The 21,976-nt window shown below is 28.5% G+C and overlaps 7 protein-coding genes across 10 annotated transcripts; 4 read left to right on the top strand and 3 right to left on the bottom strand.

The window, feature by feature from the left end:
* Positions 1-117: 117 nt before the first annotated feature.
* LOC127278436 (probable hydroxyacid-oxoacid transhydrogenase, mitochondrial) lies at positions 118-3,128 on the top strand. The gene is made up of 8 exons (XM_051300166.1): positions 118-317; positions 585-693; positions 999-1,262; positions 1,480-1,712; positions 1,793-2,026; positions 2,302-2,464; positions 2,544-2,825; positions 2,931-3,128. Exons 1-8 carry the CDS (start codon positions 265-267, stop codon positions 3,012-3,014), a joined length of 1,422 nt encoding a protein of 473 aa, XP_051156123.1. The 5' UTR covers positions 118-264; the 3' UTR covers positions 3,015-3,128.
* A 1-nt stretch (position 3,129) lies between these two features.
* LOC127278437 (uncharacterized) lies at positions 3,130-5,704 on the bottom strand. The gene is made up of 8 exons (XM_051300167.1): positions 5,537-5,704; positions 5,273-5,442; positions 5,059-5,161; positions 4,875-4,996; positions 4,647-4,752; positions 4,438-4,568; positions 3,917-4,215; positions 3,130-3,746 (listed from the first exon to the last, which is right to left on the bottom strand). Exons 1-8 carry the CDS (start codon positions 5,616-5,618, stop codon positions 3,569-3,571), a joined length of 1,191 nt encoding a protein of 396 aa, XP_051156124.1. The 5' UTR covers positions 5,619-5,704; the 3' UTR covers positions 3,130-3,568.
* A 135-nt stretch (positions 5,705-5,839) lies between these two features.
* On the top strand, positions 5,840-8,236 carry LOC127278439 (glyceraldehyde-3-phosphate dehydrogenase-like). 2 transcript variants are annotated; one of them, XM_051300170.1, is made up of 8 exons: positions 5,840-6,190; positions 6,346-6,469; positions 6,638-6,753; positions 6,954-7,214; positions 7,288-7,448; positions 7,556-7,750; positions 7,897-8,036; positions 8,153-8,236. In XM_051300170.1, exons 1-7 carry the CDS (start codon positions 6,113-6,115, stop codon positions 8,012-8,014), a joined length of 1,053 nt encoding a protein of 350 aa, XP_051156127.1. In that variant the 5' UTR covers positions 5,840-6,112; the 3' UTR covers positions 8,015-8,036; positions 8,153-8,236. The 2 variants fall into 2 exon arrangements, with proteins under 2 accessions (XP_051156127.1, XP_051156126.1); XM_051300169.1 differs by lacking the exon at positions 8,153-8,236 and having other exon boundaries at positions 7,897-8,129.
* A 271-nt stretch (positions 8,237-8,507) lies between these two features.
* LOC127278441 (glyceraldehyde-3-phosphate dehydrogenase 1-like) lies at positions 8,508-11,972 on the top strand. The gene is made up of 5 exons (XM_051300171.1): positions 8,508-8,621; positions 10,209-10,302; positions 10,442-10,681; positions 10,792-11,046; positions 11,117-11,972. The coding sequence occupies exons 2-5, from the start codon at positions 10,225-10,227 to the stop codon at positions 11,546-11,548; spliced, it is 1,005 nt and encodes a 334-aa protein (XP_051156128.1). The 5' UTR covers positions 8,508-8,621; positions 10,209-10,224; the 3' UTR covers positions 11,549-11,972.
* A 122-nt stretch (positions 11,973-12,094) lies between these two features.
* Positions 12,095-13,561, top strand: LOC127278442 (glyceraldehyde-3-phosphate dehydrogenase 2-like). Its single transcript, XM_051300172.1, has 4 exons — positions 12,095-12,272; positions 12,364-12,603; positions 12,675-12,929; positions 13,061-13,561. The coding sequence occupies exons 1-4, from the start codon at positions 12,195-12,197 to the stop codon at positions 13,490-13,492; spliced, it is 1,005 nt and encodes a 334-aa protein (XP_051156129.1). The 5' UTR covers positions 12,095-12,194; the 3' UTR covers positions 13,493-13,561.
* Positions 13,512-16,164, bottom strand: LOC127278438 (D-3-phosphoglycerate dehydrogenase-like). The gene is made up of 6 exons (XM_051300168.1): positions 16,013-16,164; positions 14,992-15,133; positions 14,682-14,833; positions 14,108-14,460; positions 13,813-14,031; positions 13,512-13,742 (listed from the first exon to the last, which is right to left on the bottom strand). The coding sequence occupies exons 1-6, from the start codon at positions 16,162-16,164 to the stop codon at positions 13,612-13,614; spliced, it is 1,149 nt and encodes a 382-aa protein (XP_051156125.1). The 3' UTR covers positions 13,512-13,611.
* LOC127278435 (ralBP1-associated Eps domain-containing protein 1) lies at positions 16,102-21,850 on the bottom strand. Of its 3 annotated transcripts, XM_051300165.1 has the most exons (6): positions 21,564-21,850; positions 19,789-21,028; positions 18,786-18,850; positions 18,490-18,691; positions 18,318-18,414; positions 16,102-16,240 (listed from the first exon to the last, which is right to left on the bottom strand). In XM_051300165.1, the coding sequence occupies exons 1-6, from the start codon at positions 21,738-21,740 to the stop codon at positions 16,204-16,206; spliced, it is 1,818 nt and encodes a 605-aa protein (XP_051156122.1). In that variant the 5' UTR covers positions 21,741-21,850; the 3' UTR covers positions 16,102-16,203. The 3 variants fall into 3 exon arrangements, with proteins under 3 accessions (XP_051156122.1, XP_051156120.1, XP_051156121.1); XM_051300163.1 differs by lacking the exon at positions 16,102-16,240 and having other exon boundaries at positions 17,645-18,414; positions 21,564-21,848; XM_051300164.1 differs by lacking the exon at positions 16,102-16,240 and having other exon boundaries at positions 17,645-18,429; positions 18,523-18,691; positions 21,564-21,848.
* Between the last annotated feature and the right edge of the window lie 126 nt (positions 21,851-21,976).

Here is a 21,976-nt window from a genome sequence, read left to right as displayed (position 1 = left end):
ACGCATACTATAAAAAAATTCAAGTCACAAACAAATATTATGTGGAATGTATTTTATGATACGTATATGTATGTGAAAGTCAATGTAGGAGGGAAAAATCTTCTGGTGGGGCGAACAGCCGGTTTCAAGAATCAAGAGACTACGAGAAGTCAATTCGACAGTCCTAAGTCCACAAAGAGTTTATAAAAGTGATAACTGAGCAGAATTCCAAAAAGACTGTTCAAAGAATTTCTTAGACAAATAAATTTATTTTTTTTTACAATCATGTTGCCAAGAAGACGTGTCGTTGATCTACTGCAGATTATTTCGTCACAATCGTGAGATTTTTAATTATAAAAAAATTACATGTAGAAAGTAAATGGGGTCAAAAATTTCTAGCATTATATGTTATGATTTTATATATTAATTAGGATTGAAACAATTATTAAAAAATTTTAAAGTAGAATTATATGGCAGTAATTAGTATTTTTTTTATTACCTATACAATACAAATTGTTTCTTAAAATAAAGAATCTTGTTGGACCACTTTTATTTTATAAAATATTTAATAAAACATTTTTAAATTAATTTTTTTATTTTCCCAGATGCAAATGTCCAGCTCATGGAAATCCAGGGGGAAATGGTATAATAAATCATGGGAAAACTCGTAGCACTACTAGCACTACAGTTCCAACGAAAGAATATGCTTTCGAGGTAGACATTGTTTTTTAATTTAAAAAATTTTCGCCTAAATTTTGTTAGAAAAAAATTGTAATATTTTCTTTCATTAACTTATTTGTCCTCTTAAATTAAAAATCAGGTGCATATCGAATCGGAGATAATACGCTCTATACAGATAGTGTAATTTTTTAACAATATTAGACTTTGAAGTTATACAAAAAAAAATGAAATAATTATTTTTTCTATTTTATTTATAATTTAAATTAGATTAAAAAACAAAATAGAATATTTATATAATTATTGCAGATAATAATAAATATTGACAATAATTACTGTAGATGGCTTGTTCGACTGTTCGCTATGGAATTGGAGTAACGAGGGAATTAGGCATGGATGCACAAAATTTAGGAGCGAAAAAAATTTGCCTAATGACAGATTCAAATTTAGTGAAATTATCACCTGTTAAGAAGGCTCTTGATAGTCTGACAAAACATGGAGTAAACGTTGAAATTTATGATAAAGTACGAGTTGAACCAACTGAAGCAAGTCTTCAAGATGCGATAGAATTTGCCCAGAAAGGAAATTTTGATGCTTACATAGCTGTAAGTTAATTTCTTCATTTAAAATACAATTTTAGTATTTTCCATTGGTTGAGAACACTGCGCGCGCAGCATGCGAGAAGTAGGGATGACACATACGCACCAATGAACGCGCGCTTCTTCCACTCTTACCAAGTGACGCTCCCAGTGTTCTCAACTCGGACTCACTAGAAGCTTTCAACCAGAATAATAATATTGATTTGGTTTTAAAATACCACAGGTTGGAGGTGGTTCTGTTATGGATACATGCAAAGCTGCAAATCTCTATGCATGTGATCCAAAAGCAGATTTTCTAGATTACGTAAACGCACCAATTGGAAGGGGTAAGCCAATATTGGTTGCATTGAAACCATTGATTGCAGTGCCCACAACTTCCGGTACTGGTTCAGAAACTACTGGTGTTTCTATTTTTGACTATAGACCACTTAAGGCAAAAACTGGTATTGCTAATAGGTTAGCTCGAAGAAAATGTTCCTTATAATATAAACAGTTATACATAGTTTTATTAACAAAAATTGTTATTAAAATTTCAGAGCATTGAGACCAACTTTGGGTATAATAGACCCTGAGCATACATTGACACTACCGGAGAAGGTATGTGCTTATTCTGGATTCGATGTACTTTGTCATGCACTTGAATCTTTTACTGCCATTCCATACACTGAAAGGACACCGTGCCCAACGAATCCTATTTTGAGACCTGCTTATCAGGGAAGTAATCCCGTTAGTGATGTTTGGGCAAGATTTGCACTTCAAGTAATGCGAAAGTAATTAACGATATTTTTGATTATTATTTTAACTTTTAGAAAGAAAGAATTTGTATTTTTCATGGCAGTAGTATCGCTTCTTCAATGCGATTAGGTTGAGAACATTGAACGCGTTGCATGGAAAGAGTGGGGGTAGTGCAGTGTGATTAGTTCTCGCACACTCCCTCCACTATTCGCGCAGGTGTTCTCAACTTATACTTCTGTGGACAAAACACAACTAACAAGATTAGTCAAGACTTTAAAATTTTAATTTAAATATTTAATTTCACTGACAGATATTTTGAACGAGCAGTTTATAATTCTGATGATCTAGAAGCAAGAAGTAATATGCATTTAGCTAGTACAATGGCTGGTGTGGGATTTGGAAATGCTGGTGTTCATTTGTGTCACGGTCTTTCCTATCCCATTAGTGGGAACGTTCGTAATTTCCAGCCAAAGGTTTTTGAATTTATTATAAATTTATTTTTTTGAACCAAAATCATTTTGTAAACAAGTATCATCAAGGAAATATTTATAGGGCTACAGTGATGATCATCCAATTGTACCTCATGGACTTTCAGTTGTTATTTCGGCTCCAGCTGTATTTTCCTTTACCGGAAGTGCCTGTCCAGAAAGGCATTTAGAAGCAGCTCAACTTCTTGGTGTCGATATCACTAATGCAAAACGTGAAGATGCTGGCAAAATTTTAGCCGACACTGTTAGAGAATATATGAGAATTATGAAAGTTGAAAATGGATTAGCAGAACTTGGTTTTAAGAAAGATGATATTCCAACTCTTGTTCAAGGAACATTGCCTCAGGTAGAAAACAAATTTTTTTTTAATTTATTATTTATTTACAAATTTTTACCTATAATTTTTTTTAAAAGATAATCTTAATTAATTTTTATAAATATTAAATTTTAGCATCGCATTACGAAATTGGCGCCTCGAGAACAAAGTGAAGAAGATCTCGCAAAACTTTTTGAAAATTCTTTTCAAATCTATTGAAATTTAAATATAGAGAAATGAAATTTATAAAAAATTAAATGTAAATAATATTACAATTATTTTTATATTCTTTGGGAATTTATTTTTATGTTATTAAATAATCAGGAAATTATAGTTTTTTTTTACAAACATTTTTTATTGAAATATAAATTTATAAAGTATAACATATTGTAAATAGTGTTCGAATTGACAATTTTTTTTGTTAATAACATTATTAATATACATATATAAAAATATAAAAAATATCGTCTACTATAAAAAAATATTCGTATCACGAGAAATATTTACATGACTGTTTTTGGAAAAATTTTCAACTTTCCGATTTTTTTTTTACATTTGTACAAACAACTTACATTAAATATATATATACAATATTTGTTTCTAGATGACAAATAAAAATTTTATCAGAAATATGTTTTTTTTATGAATAATTTTCAATTTCAATTTTTTAATATCTTGAAATATAAGTCGGGATTAATAACTTTATTTAAGATATAAAAAATTGAGGGGAAAAAATGATTTCATAAAAAAAGAAAACATATTAGTCTCTGATTTTAAAAATTACACATGACAAAGTCGTTTGAAATTTCAGGCCAATTGTTTGACGAGTGATAATTATTATTTTCACTTTTTTCTGTATCATTAATAAAGAAAAGGCTCACAACTTTTGATCGTCCTAATGGATTAAAAAAAACGTAACCATGTCTTGTCCCAGATACATTTCTGGCATCACTAAAAAAAAGAAAGTTTTTTTTGGTTTAAAATTGAAAAATTTTAGTTCAATGTTAATGATAAAAATAAATCGTTACAAAAAAAATAATTTGAACTAGTGCCATTTTTTGTAGCAGGCTTTTTACAACAAAAAATGACGCTAATCCGAATCTAAAAAAAAGAAATCTTACTTTTGAAAATAATCATAATTGACTTCCTCGATGTCAGTTAATAATTCCTTATGAAAATCAATGAATTTATAAGAAAATTTTCTTTGCCTTATTTCATCATATCTGTTATCAATTAAATATCGCAGCCAGTTATTAAAGCACACTAGTGTGCTAAATTCTTCGTAATGCATTCTAAAAGATATATTTGCTAATGGAGGAATTGTTCCAATTGTTATTGATGATTTTGATAGACAAAAATTTTCTTCTAAAGTTTTCAGAAGCTCCAAATAATCCTCTTTCATTTGTTTTAAAGTTCTTCCCTGAAATATATTCATAATTAGAAAAATGATTATATTGATATAAATAAATCAGAATAAGATATAATTAACTAAACAAATAATTATTATTGTGAATTATTAATTATACTAATCTCCGTTAATTAAAATAATTATTTATTTATATACTTTTACACTTATTCAATAATAATAATAAATAATTTTTTTAAACAATTGAATATGATTAGCTAATTTTAATATACATACCTCATATATATCGACGGATCCTAACATTATTGTCACTTTATTTGAAATAGAAAACGTGTTTTTCAATCTTCTTGTGCAAGCTCTAATTGATTGTCCGGAGACGCATAAACCGCTATATAATGGGGCTTTTTCTAAAATAAAAATGTTATTTACCAAATTAATTAAAAAAATTTCATTACAAAAAATAGCAATAAATTTCAAAAACTCACCTGATTTCCTATAAAGTTTGGAATCTAAGGTTTTAATTGCAATTTGAAGGGCAAAATCATCTCCAATTAATTGTTGACCGTTCAAAATTGGTTCATTAACATTTTCCTATATTTTAAAAGCAATTAAATTAATTCATTTGAATTCCTTTATTTTATTTAGTTTTGTATCAGGATAAATAATAAGTAAATAAATTACAATAATTAAATTATTAATGAAAAACAACGTACCATTGATTTATGTGGATCAATTGTAATGTCAGGTGTTTGTGATCTTCTGCTTTTGTAAGAAGACGTTGTACGTACAGATGAAGAAGAACTTGGACGAAAAGAAGGACTTGAGCGAAATGAATCTACATATTGAAAAAAATTGTATTAAATTAATTTATTAATTATTTATTATATTAAAATTTACCTTTCGAAGAAGAGTAATCTAAATTTACAGGTGTCACTGTTCTACGAGGCATAGATGTTCGAGCTTTTTTATAAGGCATGAATCTTCCATCTTTTCTATTATTCTAAAAAATAGATTTATTAGAAATGAAATTAAATAAAAAAAAATAATATTTAAAAAATTTAAATGTTATGTAAATTACAATTAAAATGTAAAAATAATAATATTTAAATACCCTTTTCTCATATCTGGGTTTAGTTGGTTTATATACCACCGTAAAAACACTCTCCGTCTGTTTATTTTTAGTAGTTTTTATTTCAGGATAATTTCTTAATAATTCATTTAAACTATTATAACCAAATGCAAGATATGGAATGGTGCTCTTCCCCCATATTTCATATTGATCTGAAAATAATTAATTTATTGAATTAAGTATTAATAAAATTAAAAATTTAATTAAAATAATTCAATTTTAAAATTTATTATTATAATAAATTACCTTCCAATTGTTCAATAGGTAGACCATCATCAAATGATGAAATGATGGCTTTGATCATATTCACTACTTCAACTTCAGACATGGTTACTTTGTCGCGATTTCTTTAATACTAAATTAAATTTTTCGATTATCAAATATTTGAAGGTACAATATTGTTAGAATTCTATTTATACTATTACATATACAGAAAACAATTAAGCACACATTTATTATTCATCTTTTGTCTTTCCGTCATAGTGTCGAAATATTAAAATATGTAAATAAAAACAGTTTACATTTATTTTTCAGTTCAATTAAAATTTAAGAAAATTACTTGATAATATATTAATTTAGATATTAATATATAATGCATAAAATAATTATAAAAAAAATTGATAATTATAATTTTTTATTTCATTGTTATTGAAATTGTTTAAATCAAAATATAATTATTTTTATTTTTAACCATAAAAACAAATGAATTATTATTTATTCTTATCTACATTCAGTGCTCAAATTTCTCAAGTTTGACATATAAAATATAACCTTTTTTAAAAATATTTTTAATAGACATAAAATTCTTTGTTATTAATCAAAATGGCTAAAATAGGTATTAATGGATTTGGACGAATAGGAAGGATGTGTTTGCGAATTTGTCTTGAACAAAATTTGGAGGTGAAATTTTAGAAGAAAAATATTTTCAAAAGTTAAAAGCTAAAGAAAATATTTTTTTTTTTATATTTCAATTTTATTGAATTTTTATTATTTAAAAAAAACAACTATTTTTTGAAATTAACTCAATTATGTTGGAATAATTAAATTTTATACAGGTGAAGCATATTAATGATCCTTTTATTGACATTGATTATATGATATATTTATTTAAATATGATTCAACTCATGGGACATTCACAGAATCCATTGAATGTGATTCTGGAAAAATAATTATTGGTGGTAATTATTTATTGTCTTTTATTATTACAGTTATTTTAAAATTAAATATTAAATTTATTGTAAATATATATATTAAGTTAATATAATTGTTAATACATTGTAAGATATAATTGACGTAAAATTTTGAGAATAATCATAAAAAAAAATTTTATTTTTTTAATGCCTGAGAGAGACAAATAACAACTTCTCATGAGAAAGATCCCTGTAAATTAAAATGGTCCAATGTCGATGTTACATTTGTGATAGAAGCAACTGGAATTTTCACCACCATAGAAAAAGCCGGGGTAAATAGGAATGTTTGATCAGATTTTCAAAATTCAAAATGGCGGATCTAATATGGCGGACGTTTTTTTAAAATTTATCTTTTTTTATCAGTATTAACATTTGATTGAAACAAAATGCTTGTATTTGAAAATATATTTTCTTATTTTGACACATTTTTCTCTAGTCCGGATATATATTAATGGAATAAAAATTTGATTAGCGTCATTTGGATGCTGGAGCAAAACGTGTCATTATCACAGCACCTTCTATTGATGCTCCAATGTATGTTTATGGAGTGAATCATAAATGTTACACACCAGAGAAAGGAGGACAAGTTGTTTCAGCAACTTCTTGTACAACAAATTGTTGTGCTCCTTTAATTAAGGTGATAAACGATCAATTTAAAATCGATCAAACAACAGTCACAACAATTCATGCTGTCACTCCAACGCAAAAAACTCTTGATGGTCCCAGTGGAAAAGTTAGTTGTTTTGAATTTTAATTTTTAATTAAATTGTATACACATAATAATAAAAAAAAATAATTATATATAGAAATGGAGAGATGGACGTGGATGTTTACAGAATATTATTCCAACTTCAACGGGAGCAGCCAAATGTGTTGCAAAAGTTATTCCTGAATTAAGGGATAAAATAACGGCATTGGCATTTAGAGTACCGGTTCCAAATGTTTCAGTGTGTGATATAACATTCAAGTATAAGAAAATAATTGTTTTAATTAATTTAATTTGAATTTTTTTTTAGAAATAATGATAATAAATAATAATTTTTCAAATATAAAGAGGTGAATAATAATTTGCAGATTACATGAAGAAGCAACATACGAAGATGTAAAGAAGTGTGTGAAAAATGCAACTGAAGGAGAAATGAAAAATATTCTTGCATACGTTGAAGACGATTGTGTTTCATCAGATTTTAATAATTCTCCGTTTTCATGTATATTTGATGCAAAAGCTGGAATTCCACAAACAAATAATTTTATGAAAGTTGTCGCATGGTATATAATGTTTTATTATACTATAAATATATTAATACTTGTAATTACAATTCTTTACATTATATGACATTGCATAACATTCATGTAATAAATGTTAAATGAATGTTACACAATTACTTAAAAAAAAATTAATCAATACGTTTCAGGTATGACAATGAATACGGCTATTCTCATCGGGTCATTGATTTACTGAATTATATGTATAATATTGAATTTAACAATGAAAATGCTCAGACTTCCGTTTCCGCTGATGAATATAGTTAAATTATTATTACTTATATTTTACGTAATAATTGATTATTGATTTTTATATGAAATTTTATTTATAAAATTAAAAGGCCAAAATCTGCAAGTAAAATAAAATGTTTCACAAAATGTATATTTTATTTTCGAAACTTTCAGAAATATAAATAAAATAGTTAAACCTTTTCGAACAATATCAATAAGGGAATAAACGTATGCTGACATCTATCATTTAAAATGCGCAAAAATAATATTATTGGTAATGTCACTTACTATTTAAAAACTATTCATAAATGTATACAAGAATTTTATTTATTATTATAATTATACGTCAAATATTGAATAATTTTTGTGTTTATTAGAAATAATTCTTTTTTTATTTTATTATTAATAAGATAATTTAACTAGTTTTTTCTCTTTAATTTTGAACCCGGTAATTTTTGAAATAAACCGCTTTCAAATGGTCAATACAAATTTTTTGAACACGTGACGTTCTTGTCGACCAATGAGAAAGAATATGTTCCGCGCATTCGCACAAGTTTCACACCGGTTATATTACCGTTTCCTGCCCTTCAAATGACACTGTTCCTGTGATTATCATAGTGTGTGGTTCTATCTGTATCTCTCTGTAAGTATAAAAAAAATTGTCTCCCCTTAAATATTTATATTTCCAAAAAATTTTAGATCCATTTTTCTTTTATAAATTTCTCTAATTTCGACAAATATGTATTTCTTTAGATAAAAGTGTTTCTTTACATATACTGACGAAATTTTATAATCAAAATGACTAATACTAACGGGCGTGATTCGTTTTTTTTCTGAAGTATACGTAATTTTTTTTATCTTTAATATACCGGCTGTTTGTGACGTCAGGACTGGAATCTCCTAATGAATTCATTATATTGAATGATTTAATAGTTTATGAAAGTAAAAAAAAATTGTTTAGAAATTGCGTTCGACCCCCAGGACTGTTAAAATTTTTAGTTACGTGTCTGTATACTTGTAAAGGTTCCATTTTTGGATCATCACCTTCTAGACTTGGCCAGTTGAACTCATTGAGTAATGATTTATTATTTTTAATTATTAATAGAGAATTATATAACTTGGATTACGATCAAAACTATTTTTACATTTTTTTTTTCAAAATTTTCTTTTCACTTTAAGGACGACATTTACTTAATCCAGAGCAGACGATTTTAACCGAATTCTTCACCCAATTTATTGTAAACTACCGCTAATCACGTGATTACATTTTAACGATCTTTTCCTTTAAAAATTTATTAACAATATTTTTATTAGTATAAAAAAGATTAAAATTCAATTTTACACTTTTATGACTTACAATTACATATATATATTCTCACATAATTGAAGGTCTTTTAAAGGAAATTAAAAATGGTGGCTTTAATATTCCTGAATCTTTATTTAATATTTCTTTGTATTATATTGACATAATTATTACATAATCTTGAACTTGAAACTGCTTTTTGATTATAAGATTCGAATGAATCTACCATAGGTACTTTTTTTGATGAAAATGTAAAATTTCTTTTAATTTTTTGAATCTTTATTCTATATAATTTATTGACATTGAGATGGGGAGGGGTAATACAGTTAAATTCGTTGCAAGGTCACAGTGAGGGAGGTATTCAAATTCTGTGACCTTGTATGACCTTCAAAATCAACTGAAGCTCCTGAATTTCTTCTTTTGATGATGCTCAAATTTATTTTAGCCTAATATTAAATTAATTAATATTTATTCATTTTTTTGAGAAGGAATAACTTTTTCAAACTAGAAAATTTGTATGGAACAGATGCATGTTCTGTATTGATTTCCAAGAATGTAGATTTGAGAGGGGGGAAACATTGCATCAGATATTTAGAAATATATATTCATTAACGTAGCTTTATTTATTTATAGACCTTCTATTAAATAATTGGAAATTTTTTGTTGTTTTCTATTTTTTAATTTGCAATATATAGCAGACAACTTGTTATACTTTGTGGCGTTTGCGCCGGTATGTGCATGCGTTCTAATCATCAGCCAATGAGAGTATGTTTTACAAACCGCGCGTATTTTGAAAAGTAGAATAGTAAAACTTAAATTTAAATAATAAATTATTATCAATTAGTTATTATTAATAATTACTATTATTTAAATAATAATATAAAATACAAAAATTTAAAGTAAATAATAAAAACAATTTTGTTGCAGTTTTACAAACAACAAAATGAGTAAAATCGGTATCAACGGATTTGGCCGTATTGGTCGTTTGGTATTGAGAGCTTCCGTTGAAAAAGGCGCAAAGGTATTATATATTATTTGATTTTTATCATCTAAATGTTTGTATCTAGTAATACCCTTTTGAAAATTCCTTTCAGGATCCTTTATAGGATCCCTTATATTAGAAAGGCTGCTATAAAGAATTCCTTTTTTCATATTTACAGGTCGTTGCCATCAATGATCCTTTCATTACAGTTGACTATATGGTCTATCTTTTTAAATACGACTCAACTCACGGCAAATTTAAGGGAGAAGTCAAACATGAGGGCGACTGTTTGGTTGTGAACGGTAACAAAATCAAAGTATTCAGTGAACGTGACCCAAAAGCTATTCCATGGGCATCAGCTGGTGCTGAATATGTTGTAGAATCAACTGGTGTCTTTACCACCATTGACAAGGCTTCGGTTAGTAAATTTTCAGTTAGAATTGTAAATTATCTTTTGTAAAAAGAAGAGGAGAAAAATATTTAGAAACAAAATGTATTTATTTTCCAATTGTCTGACAATATTTTCAGGCTCACTTGGAAGGAGGAGCAAAGAAAGTTATTATCTCAGCTCCTTCGGCTGATGCGCCCATGTACGTTGTTGGTGTCAATCTTGATGCCTACGATCCAAGCGCTAAAGTCGTTTCGAATGCTTCATGCACAACCAATTGTTTGGCTCCTCTTGCTAAAGTCATTCATGACAATTTTGAAATTGTAGAGGGTTTAATGACCACCGTTCACGCAACAACTGCCACTCAAAAAACCGTTGATGGACCCTCTGGAAAGGTTTGTGGTTTTAATTTTTTTTGCGCTTCATTCTTGAATAGAATTATTACAATCATTTTGAATTTTCCAGTTGTGGCGTGATGGACGTGGCGCTGCACAAAACATCATTCCAGCCGCGACAGGCGCAGCGAAAGCTGTTGGAAAAGTAATTCCATCGTTAAATGGAAAATTAACAGGAATGGCCTTCCGTGTTCCAGTTGCTAATGTATCCGTTGTTGATTTGACAGTACGTCTTGGTAAGCCAGCGACATATGATGAAATTAAAGCCAAAGTAAAGGAGGCTGCGACCGCAGGTCCACTTAAAGGAATTCTCGCCTACACTGAAGATCAAGTTGTCTCATCTGATTTTATCGGTGACAATCATTCCAGTATTTTTGATGCCGATGCTGGAATTCAATTGAGTAATCAATTTGTTAAACTCATCTCATGGTACGACAATGAATATGGTTATTCCAATCGTGTTATTGACCTCATCACATTTATGCAATCCAAAGATCAGTAAAAATTTTGAAACATAAAAAAAAATAAAAACTAGAAGAGATTTCATTCTGAAGCAAAATGGTCTCCGCAATGGCTGCAAAGGACGATTTACAAATTCTGGTCACAATATTAATAAAAAAAAATAGTTGTTATCTTTGAGAGAAAACAAAAATATAACAAAATCACGAATTAATGACAATTTAGAATTTTGCTGTTTTAACTGTTTAGAGATTTAAAATTGACATGATAATTAAATTTTAGTCCTTTATTCCTTTTGATTTGTCATGCTGTGAAATTTTCTTGAAATTAATGTATATCTTTTTGTCATTGTGAAAAGTTGTTCTTCATTTTGTAATGTATCTTACGTGTTACATCGAGTTCACTATGTCAGTAAGATTTTTTTTTTAATTCAGTCGTTGACTTCAATAAACGTTAATTACAACGTACATTTGTCTTTTTAATGTCTCCCAATAATTTAAGTTGTACAATTTGTACTAATTTTGGAATATTTTTGATAAGAAGGAAACAAATAAAATGAAGTTAACTTCATTTTATTAAAATCATTACCTATCAACAAATTGTAAGGGTTAAGTTAACCAAAGTTACCAATTTTTCCTTACTTTCAGTAGTAATTAAAATTAATTAATGAAAATCAAGTATTCTTCAATATGTGCAACGTTGGACTTAATGGTTTTGGCCGCATCAGTCGAATGGTTTTGAGAGCTTCCATTGATAAAAATGTTCAAGTATAATTTTCAATTTTTAATGACATGATAATCAAACATGTTTTTAAATAAATATCAAATTAAAGAAAACTGTTTAAATATTATATTACAGATAGTTGCAATTAATGATCCATTCGCTAATGTTGAATACATGGCCCATTTGTTCAAATACGATTCATCGCATAATAAATTTAAAGGTGATGTTAAAGTCAATAATAATTGCTTATTAATCAACGGCTGTAAAATTCATGTCTATAAAGAGGCAGATCCCAAAAAAATCCCTTGGAAAAATGCTTCTGCTGAATATATAATTGAATCATCGGGTGCTTTTACTAACGTTGAAAAAGCTTCGGTAAATCAGTGAAATTCTAAAATTCTTTCTTAATTAAAAATTGAAGGAAGGGAACAAAACGGTTTTTATAGGGACATTTGACAGGAGGTGCCAAAAAGGTGATCATTTCTGCACCATCTGAAGATGCACCAATGTTTGTTTTTGGCGTCAATCATGAATCATATGAACCAAGTGTTAATATTGTTTCCAATGCTTCCTGCACCACTAATTGTCTAGCTCCACTTGCCAAAGTAATCAATGATAATTTTCAAATTTCCGAAGGACTCATGACCACTGTTCACGCAATTACTTCAACACAAAAAACAGTAGACGCACTTTCTGACAAAGTAAAGTATATCAATATTATCCTACTGATGTTAAATCATTGAAAACTTTTATTACATGAATGAGTTTTTACTTTTCTAAAAAGTCTGTAGGGTAGTAAACAGTTAAATATTTAAAGAAAAAGAAATTTTAGGATTGGCGATCAGGACGCGGTGCCTTGCAAAATATCATACCAGCATCAACTGGAGCCGCTAAAGCCTTAGGAAAGATAATTCCTTCATTAAATGGAAAATTAACGGGAATGGCATTTCGTGTACCAGTTGCAAATGTTTCGGTAATTGATTTAACAGTAAGACTCTGTAAAGCGGCAAGCTTTGATGAAATCAAAAATAAAATCAAAGAATCAACATGCGAGGGAAGTCCTCTATGTGGAATTTTGGGTTATACCAATGATGATGTTGTTTCTTCGGATTTTATGACCAGCACTTATTCCAGTGTTTTTGACGCCAAAGCCAGTATTGCATTGAATGAGCAATTTGTCAAACTTATTTCATGGTATGATAATGAGTATGGTTACTCAGTACGACTTCTTGATCTCATTAAATTTATGGAAAGCAAAAATTAATTTTAGAAATTATGTAAAGTATTTTTTAAAATTTATTTTATTAAAAAGAATCACCTTTTTAGTAGACAATATTGTATTTTAAACATGAAAAATGGAAAAAAGTCGAAAGTTTACAATAATTAGGCAGATTTCAGAACCTGGGGGTTAACGACACCAGTGACACTGTATTCCTTTGATTTTCCTGATAATGCCAAAAATTGTTCAGCAACTTCAAGGGCAACTCTTTGTTGTGCCTCTGCTGTGCTTGCGCCTGTAATTAAATTTTTTATTGTTTCATATTAATTACAAAAATAACAAATATATTTCGAAAATTTAATTACCAAGGTGAGGAGTGGCAACAACTTTTGGATGTTTAATAAGTTCCAAAGTAATTGGATTCTTTGGCGGCTCCTCCATATAAACATCTAAACCAGCTCCTCCGCAATGACCAGTTTTTATTGAATTTAATAAATCTTCCTCATTAATTATTCCACCTCTTGCAGCATTAATTATATAAACTCCTTGTTTACATTTTGCCAATGTCGTTGCATTGATCAAATCTAAAATCAATAAATAAGAAAATTTTCTTTTCCTTGAAAAAATTAAAATGTAAAGATATAGTTTTTTGATATTTACTCTTTGTTTGAGGAATTAGAGGAGTATGTACAGTGATGTAATCAGCAACAGGCCAAACTTCATCTAAATTAGCTTTTTGAATTCCTAATTCTTTAGCATCATTATTCTGAAGCAATGGATCGAAAGCAATAATTTTCATTCCAAACGATTTCATACGAATTGCAACCTCACGACCAATACGTCCCATTCCTACAATACCGAGTGTTTTTCCATACAATTCAAATCCGGAATATAATTTACGATCCCAACGGCCTTCCTTTAAAGAGTGACTCGCTTGAACGACATTTCGCGCAAGTGAAGATATTAGGGCACATGTCAATTCACAAGCACTAATACTATTTGCAGCTGGTGTACTGTTGACCAAAAGAAATTTTTTGTGATTTACTGTAATGTCAGGGAAAAAGTTGATTTATACAATTCAGGCGTTTTACAGTCACTTTACGCTATGTGTTTAGCATGTATGAAGTTCCCATTTTAATGCCCAATGGTGGGGTAAAAAGTAGGATAAAGTGATCATAGAACGCTTTTCTGCACATTATACTGTTGTACAAATAAATAAAAAAAATACATTTACTTTAAAACGATAATTCCATTTTTCGTGGCGGCTGTGACATCAATATTATCAACTCCCGTACCGGCTCTTCCAACGACTTTAAGATTAGAAACACCTTCTAGAACTTCGGCTGTAACTTTTGTCTCTGATCTTACAATTAAAGCTTGATGATTCTAAAAACAATGAAATAATTTTATTTAGGTTTAACCCAATTTTTCTGTTTAATGGCATTTGTTGAAGACAATAAAGCATCATCTGCTACAGGACCTTCATAGATCAGAAATCCTAATGAAGGTTTTATTGAAGTAACAGATTTTGTACTAGAAATTACCTCTAATTCCTTAATAAGTTCGTCCTTTGGTAATTTATATTTTGCAGTCACTTGAATTCCATGACTAGTTAAAAGTTTGACACATGATTCGTCCACAGGATCACTTACAAGGACACTTTTGATTTCTACAGACATAATGGTCCTAGAGAAAGTAAAAATTTTTGATAAAATTTTTTTTTAAATATTCAAAATCGAAAAATTGTGAAATTCAATCACATTTTATTTTTGCTGAAGGAATTTAAATAATAAATATTTGTTCCCATGATTAAATTTTATCTATAATCTTATCATCATCAGGTAATTTTTATCAATTTTTCTTTTCGTTAAGCGACAATATTTTAGGGTATAAAAAATATTTTTAAATGATAAATCAAATATAACACAAATTTATCATAAATAAATTTTATATAAATTGTAAAAGGGTGTAAAAAATTGTACAAAAAGTACTAAAAAGAAAAAATTAAATTGTTTCATTTTCAGTGTTAAAACATTTTATTTATCAAAATTATAAAAAGCTTCAAGATTTATTCACTGTGGTTGACTTTGGCCTTGAATTAAATTAGATGAATGTGTGAAAATATACCTTGAGTTTATTGTGCTTTGGCAGAAAGAAAAATAATTTTATTTCGTTAGAGACTTAAAACATTTTTCGAATTTATAAAATGAGTTCTGCATATTTTAATAAATTAATTTAAATTAATCAGTCAATATTGGTAGAATTTGAAGAAAAAAACTGTAATTATAAAAAAAAATTGGTTCTTTTCCTTGTTTTATAAAAATTATTGAGAATTAAAAATTTAATGTTTCTTAACATTAAAATTATAATTCGTGTAGATTTTTATTTATTGTAATAGAATTTTTAACTTGAATCTAAAACTTTAATTTTACTTTACAAATTATGTACATATATTTTTTATTATTCATTATTAACTGTTTTAAAAAATTTAAATATTATCATACATAAGAAAATGTATTTTACAAGAAAAATAATATTTTTTATAATAAATTAATTTTTAATCACCTTGAAAATTCGGCCAAATACTGAAAAATTATTTTCTGATTTAAAGACGTCAGGATCCTTTCCAGTTCGAATTTAGATCCCAGACAGACTGAGGATTCTGGTTTCAATTTGATATATTTCTCTAACGTCCCCTCTACTCCCGGCCACGTCATAACCGGCGATTGGAGTGGAATGTTGTCTGGAGAAATGTTTCAAAGCCGGCCAGGCTCAGTGGCTGGAAAGAAAATTCTAAAACGAATTTAATTCATAAACTCTATATTAAATATATTCTCCAATTTTAAATTAATTAATTAATTAAATTCTATAGCAAATGAAAAATTACATAGTATGTATACAAAAAAAAATTCAAATTTAAATAAAGAAATTTAAGAATTTTTACAAAATCGTGTTGGAAAAAAATTGTTGTTTATTATTGACATTCAAAAATATTTTTCAAATTAAAAACAAAGTGTTATGTTTTATAATAAGTAATTTTAATAAAAACGCGAATTTTTTTTTAAATTTTATAATTATAATTGATTGTCATGAAACTAAGGGTTAAAAAATGTATATATAAAAAAATAAGTCAAATTCAATATATGTATGTAACATTAATGTCTATTTTCTTAGCTTCACCTCTCATTAGATTAAAACCCATTGAGAATCTTTCTCTCTCTCTCTCTCTCTTTATATATATATTACACTGTAATTACATTATAAATTTTCCGTGTAATGCTAGGGTAAAAATTACAAAAAATTATAATACACGTAATTTTGAAACCCTAATAATAATTATTGTGAACGAATAAATTATTTATAAGTATATTTATGATCCTGACTATATATATATATATATGCAAAATTCTGGAGGGCACAAAATTAGTGTGTCAGATACGAGTGAAAAAAAAACGATGACGAAGATACATTTAACAAAATGTCACATCGCATTTTATGGCACAGAAACGTTTAAAAAAATTTAAACGCACTAATCGCAAATTTTTTTAATAAATATATATATATATATTTATTTATTTTATCAACTCCCTCCTCGTTAATGTCAAGGAATTTAATTATTAAAATTGATAAAAATTTACAAATTTAAAATTCATTGTTTCTAATTTTTAAATTTTATAAATCTGACTTCAATAATTTACAGTTCTGTACATGTTACATTTTCATTAAAATTTCCTGCTAAAAATTCAATATTTTCTTCTAGAAATCGATTTACAAATTTAAATTCGTTTAGTGCCTTTGGAAAAGTTGATAATATTAAAAAAAATTCAATTAAACTATAATCAAAATATAAGGCTATAGAATTATAGAAAATTTAAAAATATTTTTATACAATTCGCTATTAAAATTCTAATTATATGTAGATTCATTTTTCTATTATTTCCCGCTGCCCATTTTTGAATATTTTGTTTTCGTAAAAATTCGATATAGGCAGATTTCTATATATGTATATATAATATATTGTACAAAAATCATTTTTAAATTATCGAAAGACTATATATTTATCATAACTAAATTTTTATATATATAGTTGTTAAAAATATTATAAATTCCGAAATTTCAATAGTGATAAATTATTGAATTTTCAAATAATAATAATAATAATAATAATAATAATAATAATAATAATAATAATAATAATAATAATAATAATAATATCAGTTAATAGATTGATGATGAGATGAAAAAATTAATTTGTGTTTATAAAAAATAAATTAAGAATCCGTATATAGAAACCAATAAAATTAAATTAAAAATGACATAATGAAACTTCGGAAACATAAAATTTATGTTCTATTGGTTTCAAACCAATTATAAAGAATTTGTAAAAAAAAGACTCGTAAACTAATTATAACAATATTTTAAAACTTAATTAAGAAATTAACATCGATTAACGTGCGGTAAATTGTACAAATATTGAGAATTAGGTGCTTATGCAAATCGTTAAAATTAAAACTTAAATGTTAAAATTATTTTTAAAACAATAAAAAAGCAGATATTAAGTCTTAATTATAATAAATAAAAACATTTCTATTTAATTAAATCGAAGAAAATAATTTTTTTTTTCTTCTAAATGCAAAAGTTGAAATATTTTGTAAAAAAATAAATTGCCCATCACAGGGTTGTAGAAGAGGGAGGGGACAAAAAAACCTGACTTCGCAACGTATGCGCGATAAAATAAAAATTTAACATAACTTAAAAATAAAGGGAAGATTGACGAAGGGATCATGTCAATAATAAAAGTTTCGCACGCAAATTAATTCGTTCTTGAAGAGCACCAGCTAATTCTTTTGTTAACTCTTCGCAAACTTGCCTCAATTCGGCATTTCTCTCTCGTAATTCCTGTAAAGATAAATTGTTGCTATCTTCAGCATCGTCGATTGCCGCATCATGCTGACCAGCCTCACGCTCTGAAAGGACCAAACCTAAATTGAAAATCAATTCCAATGATTAATTCAAGTTTCTCTTCTCACGATTGGACTTACTTGGACTAGGTTTTCTGTAGATATGAAACGCACCACAAACTCCGGTGAATTGTTGTGAAGCAATATTATCAATTGCTTGTGCCTCCACAACTTCTGGTTTTGTTGAGAACTGCGAAAAATCAGCAACAAATCCTTGACACTCGCTTGCTGTCCTTTGAGTCTCGCCTTCACTTCTTTGACCAACTAATTTCCTTGGAGTAGTCTGTAATTTTGCGAAACAGAAAAACAAAGTATTCATAAAATCGGTAGAAAAAAAGATTTAAAATTAACAACCGATTAGAAAATAGAAAACTTACGATTCCAGGAGATACTCTTGGTGGTACAAGAGGAGGAGCACCTAAAAAGCTCTGGCCATTTTTTCCTGTAAGATAATTTATTTTTAATAAATCAATACAATGGATGTATCAAGAAATTGCGTTATTGTTATTTTTACGTTTAGAAAATGTAATCGGAAACAGGCAAAATACCGTTTACATTTTAAGGAAAAATCAATGGTGAAATTCCTACTCTACTTTTGTATTTTTGTGACGAAAAAAAAATTTCCTACTTACCAAAAATGATCAATATTTTGAAAATATATAATATGAATGTAATCTCCTTTTAACCTTTTATGTTTTAATATTTTTTGAGGGGGGTCAGAAAATCTCAGTTTGCGAGAAACATAATTTTAGTTAGTATTTTTTACAAAATTCGAAATGCCCATGATATATTGTTTTCCGCAAACCAACCCACAGTAAAGAGTATTCATAACCACTTCACCCGATATTTAAGGATATCCTCAGGACATCCATTTGCTTTCGGCAGTTTTGATATCCCTAGGATATACTAAAGATATCTTAGGATATCCTAGGGATACCTAATCCGCCGGAAGCAAATGGATATCCATATGATGTCCCAAGGATATCCTTAAATATCCGTGCTGTGAGGGAAGAAATTCTTATTTTGAATTACATCACGATTTAGTAGATTCTGCACTCATGAGAGTAAAAATTTGTGGCAAAATTATTCAATAGCATATGCTATAGAATTTGTAAAATATAATATAAATTTCTATAACATATGCTTTTGCTTTTTCGCAGTATATGTGAACCATTGTCATACCACCCCACATGGTTCCAAATTAAGGTACAGTCACATGGAGCAGATTAGTAGATTAGATTTCAGCCAATCAACGTTTGATCCGTTAATGCACTATTCTGTTCCATGTGTACTATACCTAAAACAATATTTCTACAAATTTAGATACTGTATGGTCATGTTTAAGGATTTTTTAAATTCGTTAGTGTTACAGTAACTTACCCAATTTATTAAGATCAAGACTAGAACTCCTAGTGTGCGTCCTGTAAGGTCTAGGAGGAGGAGGTGGTGGTGGCTCTTTTTTAGGTGTGACAATGACACTCTCTTCTAGAGGTGGTGGTGGCTTCTTAGCAAGGGGTCTTTGCACTAATGTAGTCGAGGGAATTTGTAATTCGTCATCTCCTAAATTAGATCCAGTACCATTGCTGCCATTGGCACTAGACGCTAAAATTGCAGCATCTGGGGTCAGTCTCAGTGGTACAGGATGCAAAATTTTTGGATCTCTTTCAACAGCTGCTTTTTGAAAGTCAAAATTGACTGGTTTCGGTCCTGGACTTGTCAATGATCCAGTTCCTGTTGGTGAATCCACAAATTTGGTCCACTCTTTACTCTTTTCTTTACTATTGTTCCCAGAATTTGAAGCGACCAATGGAACGTTATTTGGCTTTTGTATTATCAGAGAATTGGACAATGACGTAGGTAATACGTCAGGTAGAGGTATGTGATTTTTTCTCAGTACAACTAAATGCATTGCAACGTAAAATTCCTGAAGGCTCAATGCACCATCTCTTGTCACATCTGCCAATTGCCAAATTCGTCTTAATTCCGCAACTGGAAGACGTGACTTCTCGAAAAATGTTCGAGCCACAGGACCAGCAAGAAGACCTTCAGGATCCGGTTGCAAGAGTGTAAATTGTGCTGCATAATATTCTCTCTGCTCGTCATTGATTGTCCAAACCTCTTCAGGTGGGAATCCATCTACATCGCCATCATCACTGCTGTGACGTTCAGAACTTTCTTCTTCTGTTCCTAAAAGTTGACGTTGTTCCTCAGAGACGAGAAGACCTTGCCATCCACTGGCGACAGTATTGTGAATTGCTTCACTACCAAGAATATTTTCATTTCGTTCTTGAGTTACGCTATTTGTTGGTGTTGGCGAATCTGTACTTCCACCAGTTTCACGTGGTGATTCTGGCTCGCTTTCACTCTCAGTGGTACTCTCAAGAACACGATTTCCTGATTTGATTTTCATCATTCGTACAGAATCAATAGTTCGTTTCTCTTCTTTTTCATCTTCGTTGGACCATGTAAATCTTGGAAGAGCTATCTCATCAAGAACCGATGTTACTGCATCATTATTAACCTCCAATCCTGCTTGATGAGCAGCTACTAATTTTAATATTGCGTAAAATTGTTTACGGCTAATATTACTATTTTTTGATCCTCCGCAAATTTCCAGTATCTGTTGTAATTGAAGAATTAAATTAATTAGATGAATTTAACAATCGATATGGTAAAACCCCTCATAGCACTCGGATATTTAGGATAAACTACGGACATCCTAAGTAAACCTACAGATTACTGTCCGTAAACATCCTAATTCTTAATATCCGCTTGCTATGAGGGACATAACAAAGAATGTAGCAGATGTAATAACTGTTTCTCTAAAATATTTCTCAAAGCAACATAACCTCAAAAATAATCCCCCTCAAGTTTCTGTTATAGAAAATAAATCAGCTTTTGAAATCAATATAACAGTTATTATACCAATTTGAAATTAAAGTAATGTAAATTACAGAAAATGAAGCTCTTAAAATTAAAGAAGAAATGATATTATTACAAAATTGTAATAAATATTTTTTCTATATACATATATACATATATGTGAATGAATTTTAATGTATAGCTAGTGAGTAATTAATGACGCACAATGCAAAAAATCGTGATGAGAAAAAAAATCAACAAACAGAGTAATGTTCTGATTGTATAGATTATACCTTTAATGTGATATTACGAGGTAAATTGGCAGATCGAAGCAAATCAGCGACCTTGACCATCGGCACAGTAGTATCGGTGTCAGAATTTTCACAACAATAGATGAAAATATCACCGTAATATCTGTGCTCAGTTTCAGTAAGTTGTAAACTCGATAATGAAACTGATTCCCAATCCATTTTTTTACTCTGATATGTAACAATTAGGTATTATTCTAAAGCACCAAATTCAATACTACTTTGACCTGAATCTTAAAATCACAAATGAGCTAAAACATGTATATATATACATATATATATACTACTGTAAACGACTACCTAACCTTCCAAAAATTTTGTCTTAAATATTTAATGATGTATTTATAAAATGTTTAATTAAAAATTGGCTCAAATATAAGAAAAGTATTTTGTTGTTG

The sequence above is a fragment of the Leptopilina boulardi genome, unplaced genomic scaffold (genome assembly GCF_019393585.1).
Source record: "Leptopilina boulardi isolate dan_hultmark-lab unplaced genomic scaffold, ZJU_Lbou_2.1 LbouV2_202, whole genome shotgun sequence".
Classification (NCBI taxonomy): Eukaryota; Metazoa; Arthropoda; class Insecta; order Hymenoptera; family Figitidae; genus Leptopilina; species Leptopilina boulardi.
Note: the sequence above shows the minus strand (reverse complement) of the source record. Positions and strands in the feature narration are given on the sequence as shown.

What these genes read in the sequence shown, in the direction of transcription:
- LOC127278441 (XM_051300171.1), top strand. Translation starts at nt 10,225, where the DNA reads ATGAGTAAAATCGGTATCAACGGATTTGGCCGTATTGGTCGTTTGGTA. An exon ending in CCACCATTGACAAGGCTTCG is followed by an intron (nt 10,682 to 10,791) that starts GTTAGTAAATTT and finishes CAATATTTTCAG; the next exon opens with GCTCACTTGGAAGGAGGAGC. An exon ending in TTGATGGACCCTCTGGAAAG is followed by an intron (nt 11,047 to 11,116) that starts GTTTGTGGTTTT and finishes TGAATTTTCCAG; the next exon opens with TTGTGGCGTGATGGACGTGG.
- LOC127278438 (XM_051300168.1), bottom strand. Translation starts at nt 16,164, where the DNA reads ATGACGTGGCCGGGAGTAGAGGGGACGTTAGAGAAATATATCAAATTG. An exon ending in TATTTGGCCGAATTTTCAAG is followed by an intron (nt 15,134 to 16,012) that starts GTGATTAAAAAT and finishes TACTTTCTCTAG; the next exon opens with GACCATTATGTCTGTAGAAA. An exon ending in TGTTGCCACTCCTCACCTTG is followed by an intron (nt 13,743 to 13,812) that starts GTAATTAAATTT and finishes ATTTAATTACAG; the next exon opens with GCGCAAGCACAGCAGAGGCA.
- LOC127278436 (XM_051300166.1), top strand. Translation starts at nt 265, where the DNA reads ATGTTGCCAAGAAGACGTGTCGTTGATCTACTGCAGATTATTTCGTCA. An exon ending in TTCGTAATTTCCAGCCAAAG is followed by an intron (nt 2,465 to 2,543) that starts GTTTTTGAATTT and finishes AAATATTTATAG; the next exon opens with GGCTACAGTGATGATCATCC. An exon ending in TTCAAGGAACATTGCCTCAG is followed by an intron (nt 2,826 to 2,930) that starts GTAGAAAACAAA and finishes ATTAAATTTTAG; the next exon opens with CATCGCATTACGAAATTGGC.
- LOC127278435 (XM_051300163.1), bottom strand. Translation starts at nt 21,740, where the DNA reads ATGGATTGGGAATCAGTTTCATTATCGAGTTTACAACTTACTGAAACT. An exon ending in TCTTGATCTTAATAAATTGG is followed by an intron (nt 18,851 to 19,788) that starts GTAAGTTACTGT and finishes ATTATCTTACAG; the next exon opens with GAAAAAATGGCCAGAGCTTT. An exon ending in CTACAGAAAACCTAGTCCAA is followed by an intron (nt 18,415 to 18,489) that starts GTAAGTCCAATC and finishes TGGTCCTTTCAG; the next exon opens with AGCGTGAGGCTGGTCAGCAT.
- LOC127278439 (XM_051300170.1), top strand. Translation starts at nt 6,113, where the DNA reads ATGGCTAAAATAGGTATTAATGGATTTGGACGAATAGGAAGGATGTGT. An exon ending in TGGAAAAATAATTATTGGTG is followed by an intron (nt 6,470 to 6,637) that starts GTAATTATTTAT and finishes TTAATGCCTGAG; the next exon opens with AGAGACAAATAACAACTTCT. An exon ending in TTGATGGTCCCAGTGGAAAA is followed by an intron (nt 7,215 to 7,287) that starts GTTAGTTGTTTT and finishes AATTATATATAG; the next exon opens with AAATGGAGAGATGGACGTGG.
- LOC127278442 (XM_051300172.1), top strand. Translation starts at nt 12,195, where the DNA reads ATGTGCAACGTTGGACTTAATGGTTTTGGCCGCATCAGTCGAATGGTT. An exon ending in CCATTGATAAAAATGTTCAA is followed by an intron (nt 12,273 to 12,363) that starts GTATAATTTTCA and finishes ATTATATTACAG; the next exon opens with ATAGTTGCAATTAATGATCC. An exon ending in CTAACGTTGAAAAAGCTTCG is followed by an intron (nt 12,604 to 12,674) that starts GTAAATCAGTGA and finishes CGGTTTTTATAG; the next exon opens with GGACATTTGACAGGAGGTGC.
- LOC127278437 (XM_051300167.1), bottom strand. Translation starts at nt 5,618, where the DNA reads ATGTCTGAAGTTGAAGTAGTGAATATGATCAAAGCCATCATTTCATCA. An exon ending in ACCTATTGAACAATTGGAAG is followed by an intron (nt 5,443 to 5,536) that starts GTAATTTATTAT and finishes AATTATTTTCAG; the next exon opens with ATCAATATGAAATATGGGGG. An exon ending in AATTATGATTATTTTCAAAA is followed by an intron (nt 3,747 to 3,916) that starts GTAAGATTTCTT and finishes TCTTTTTTTTAG; the next exon opens with TGATGCCAGAAATGTATCTG.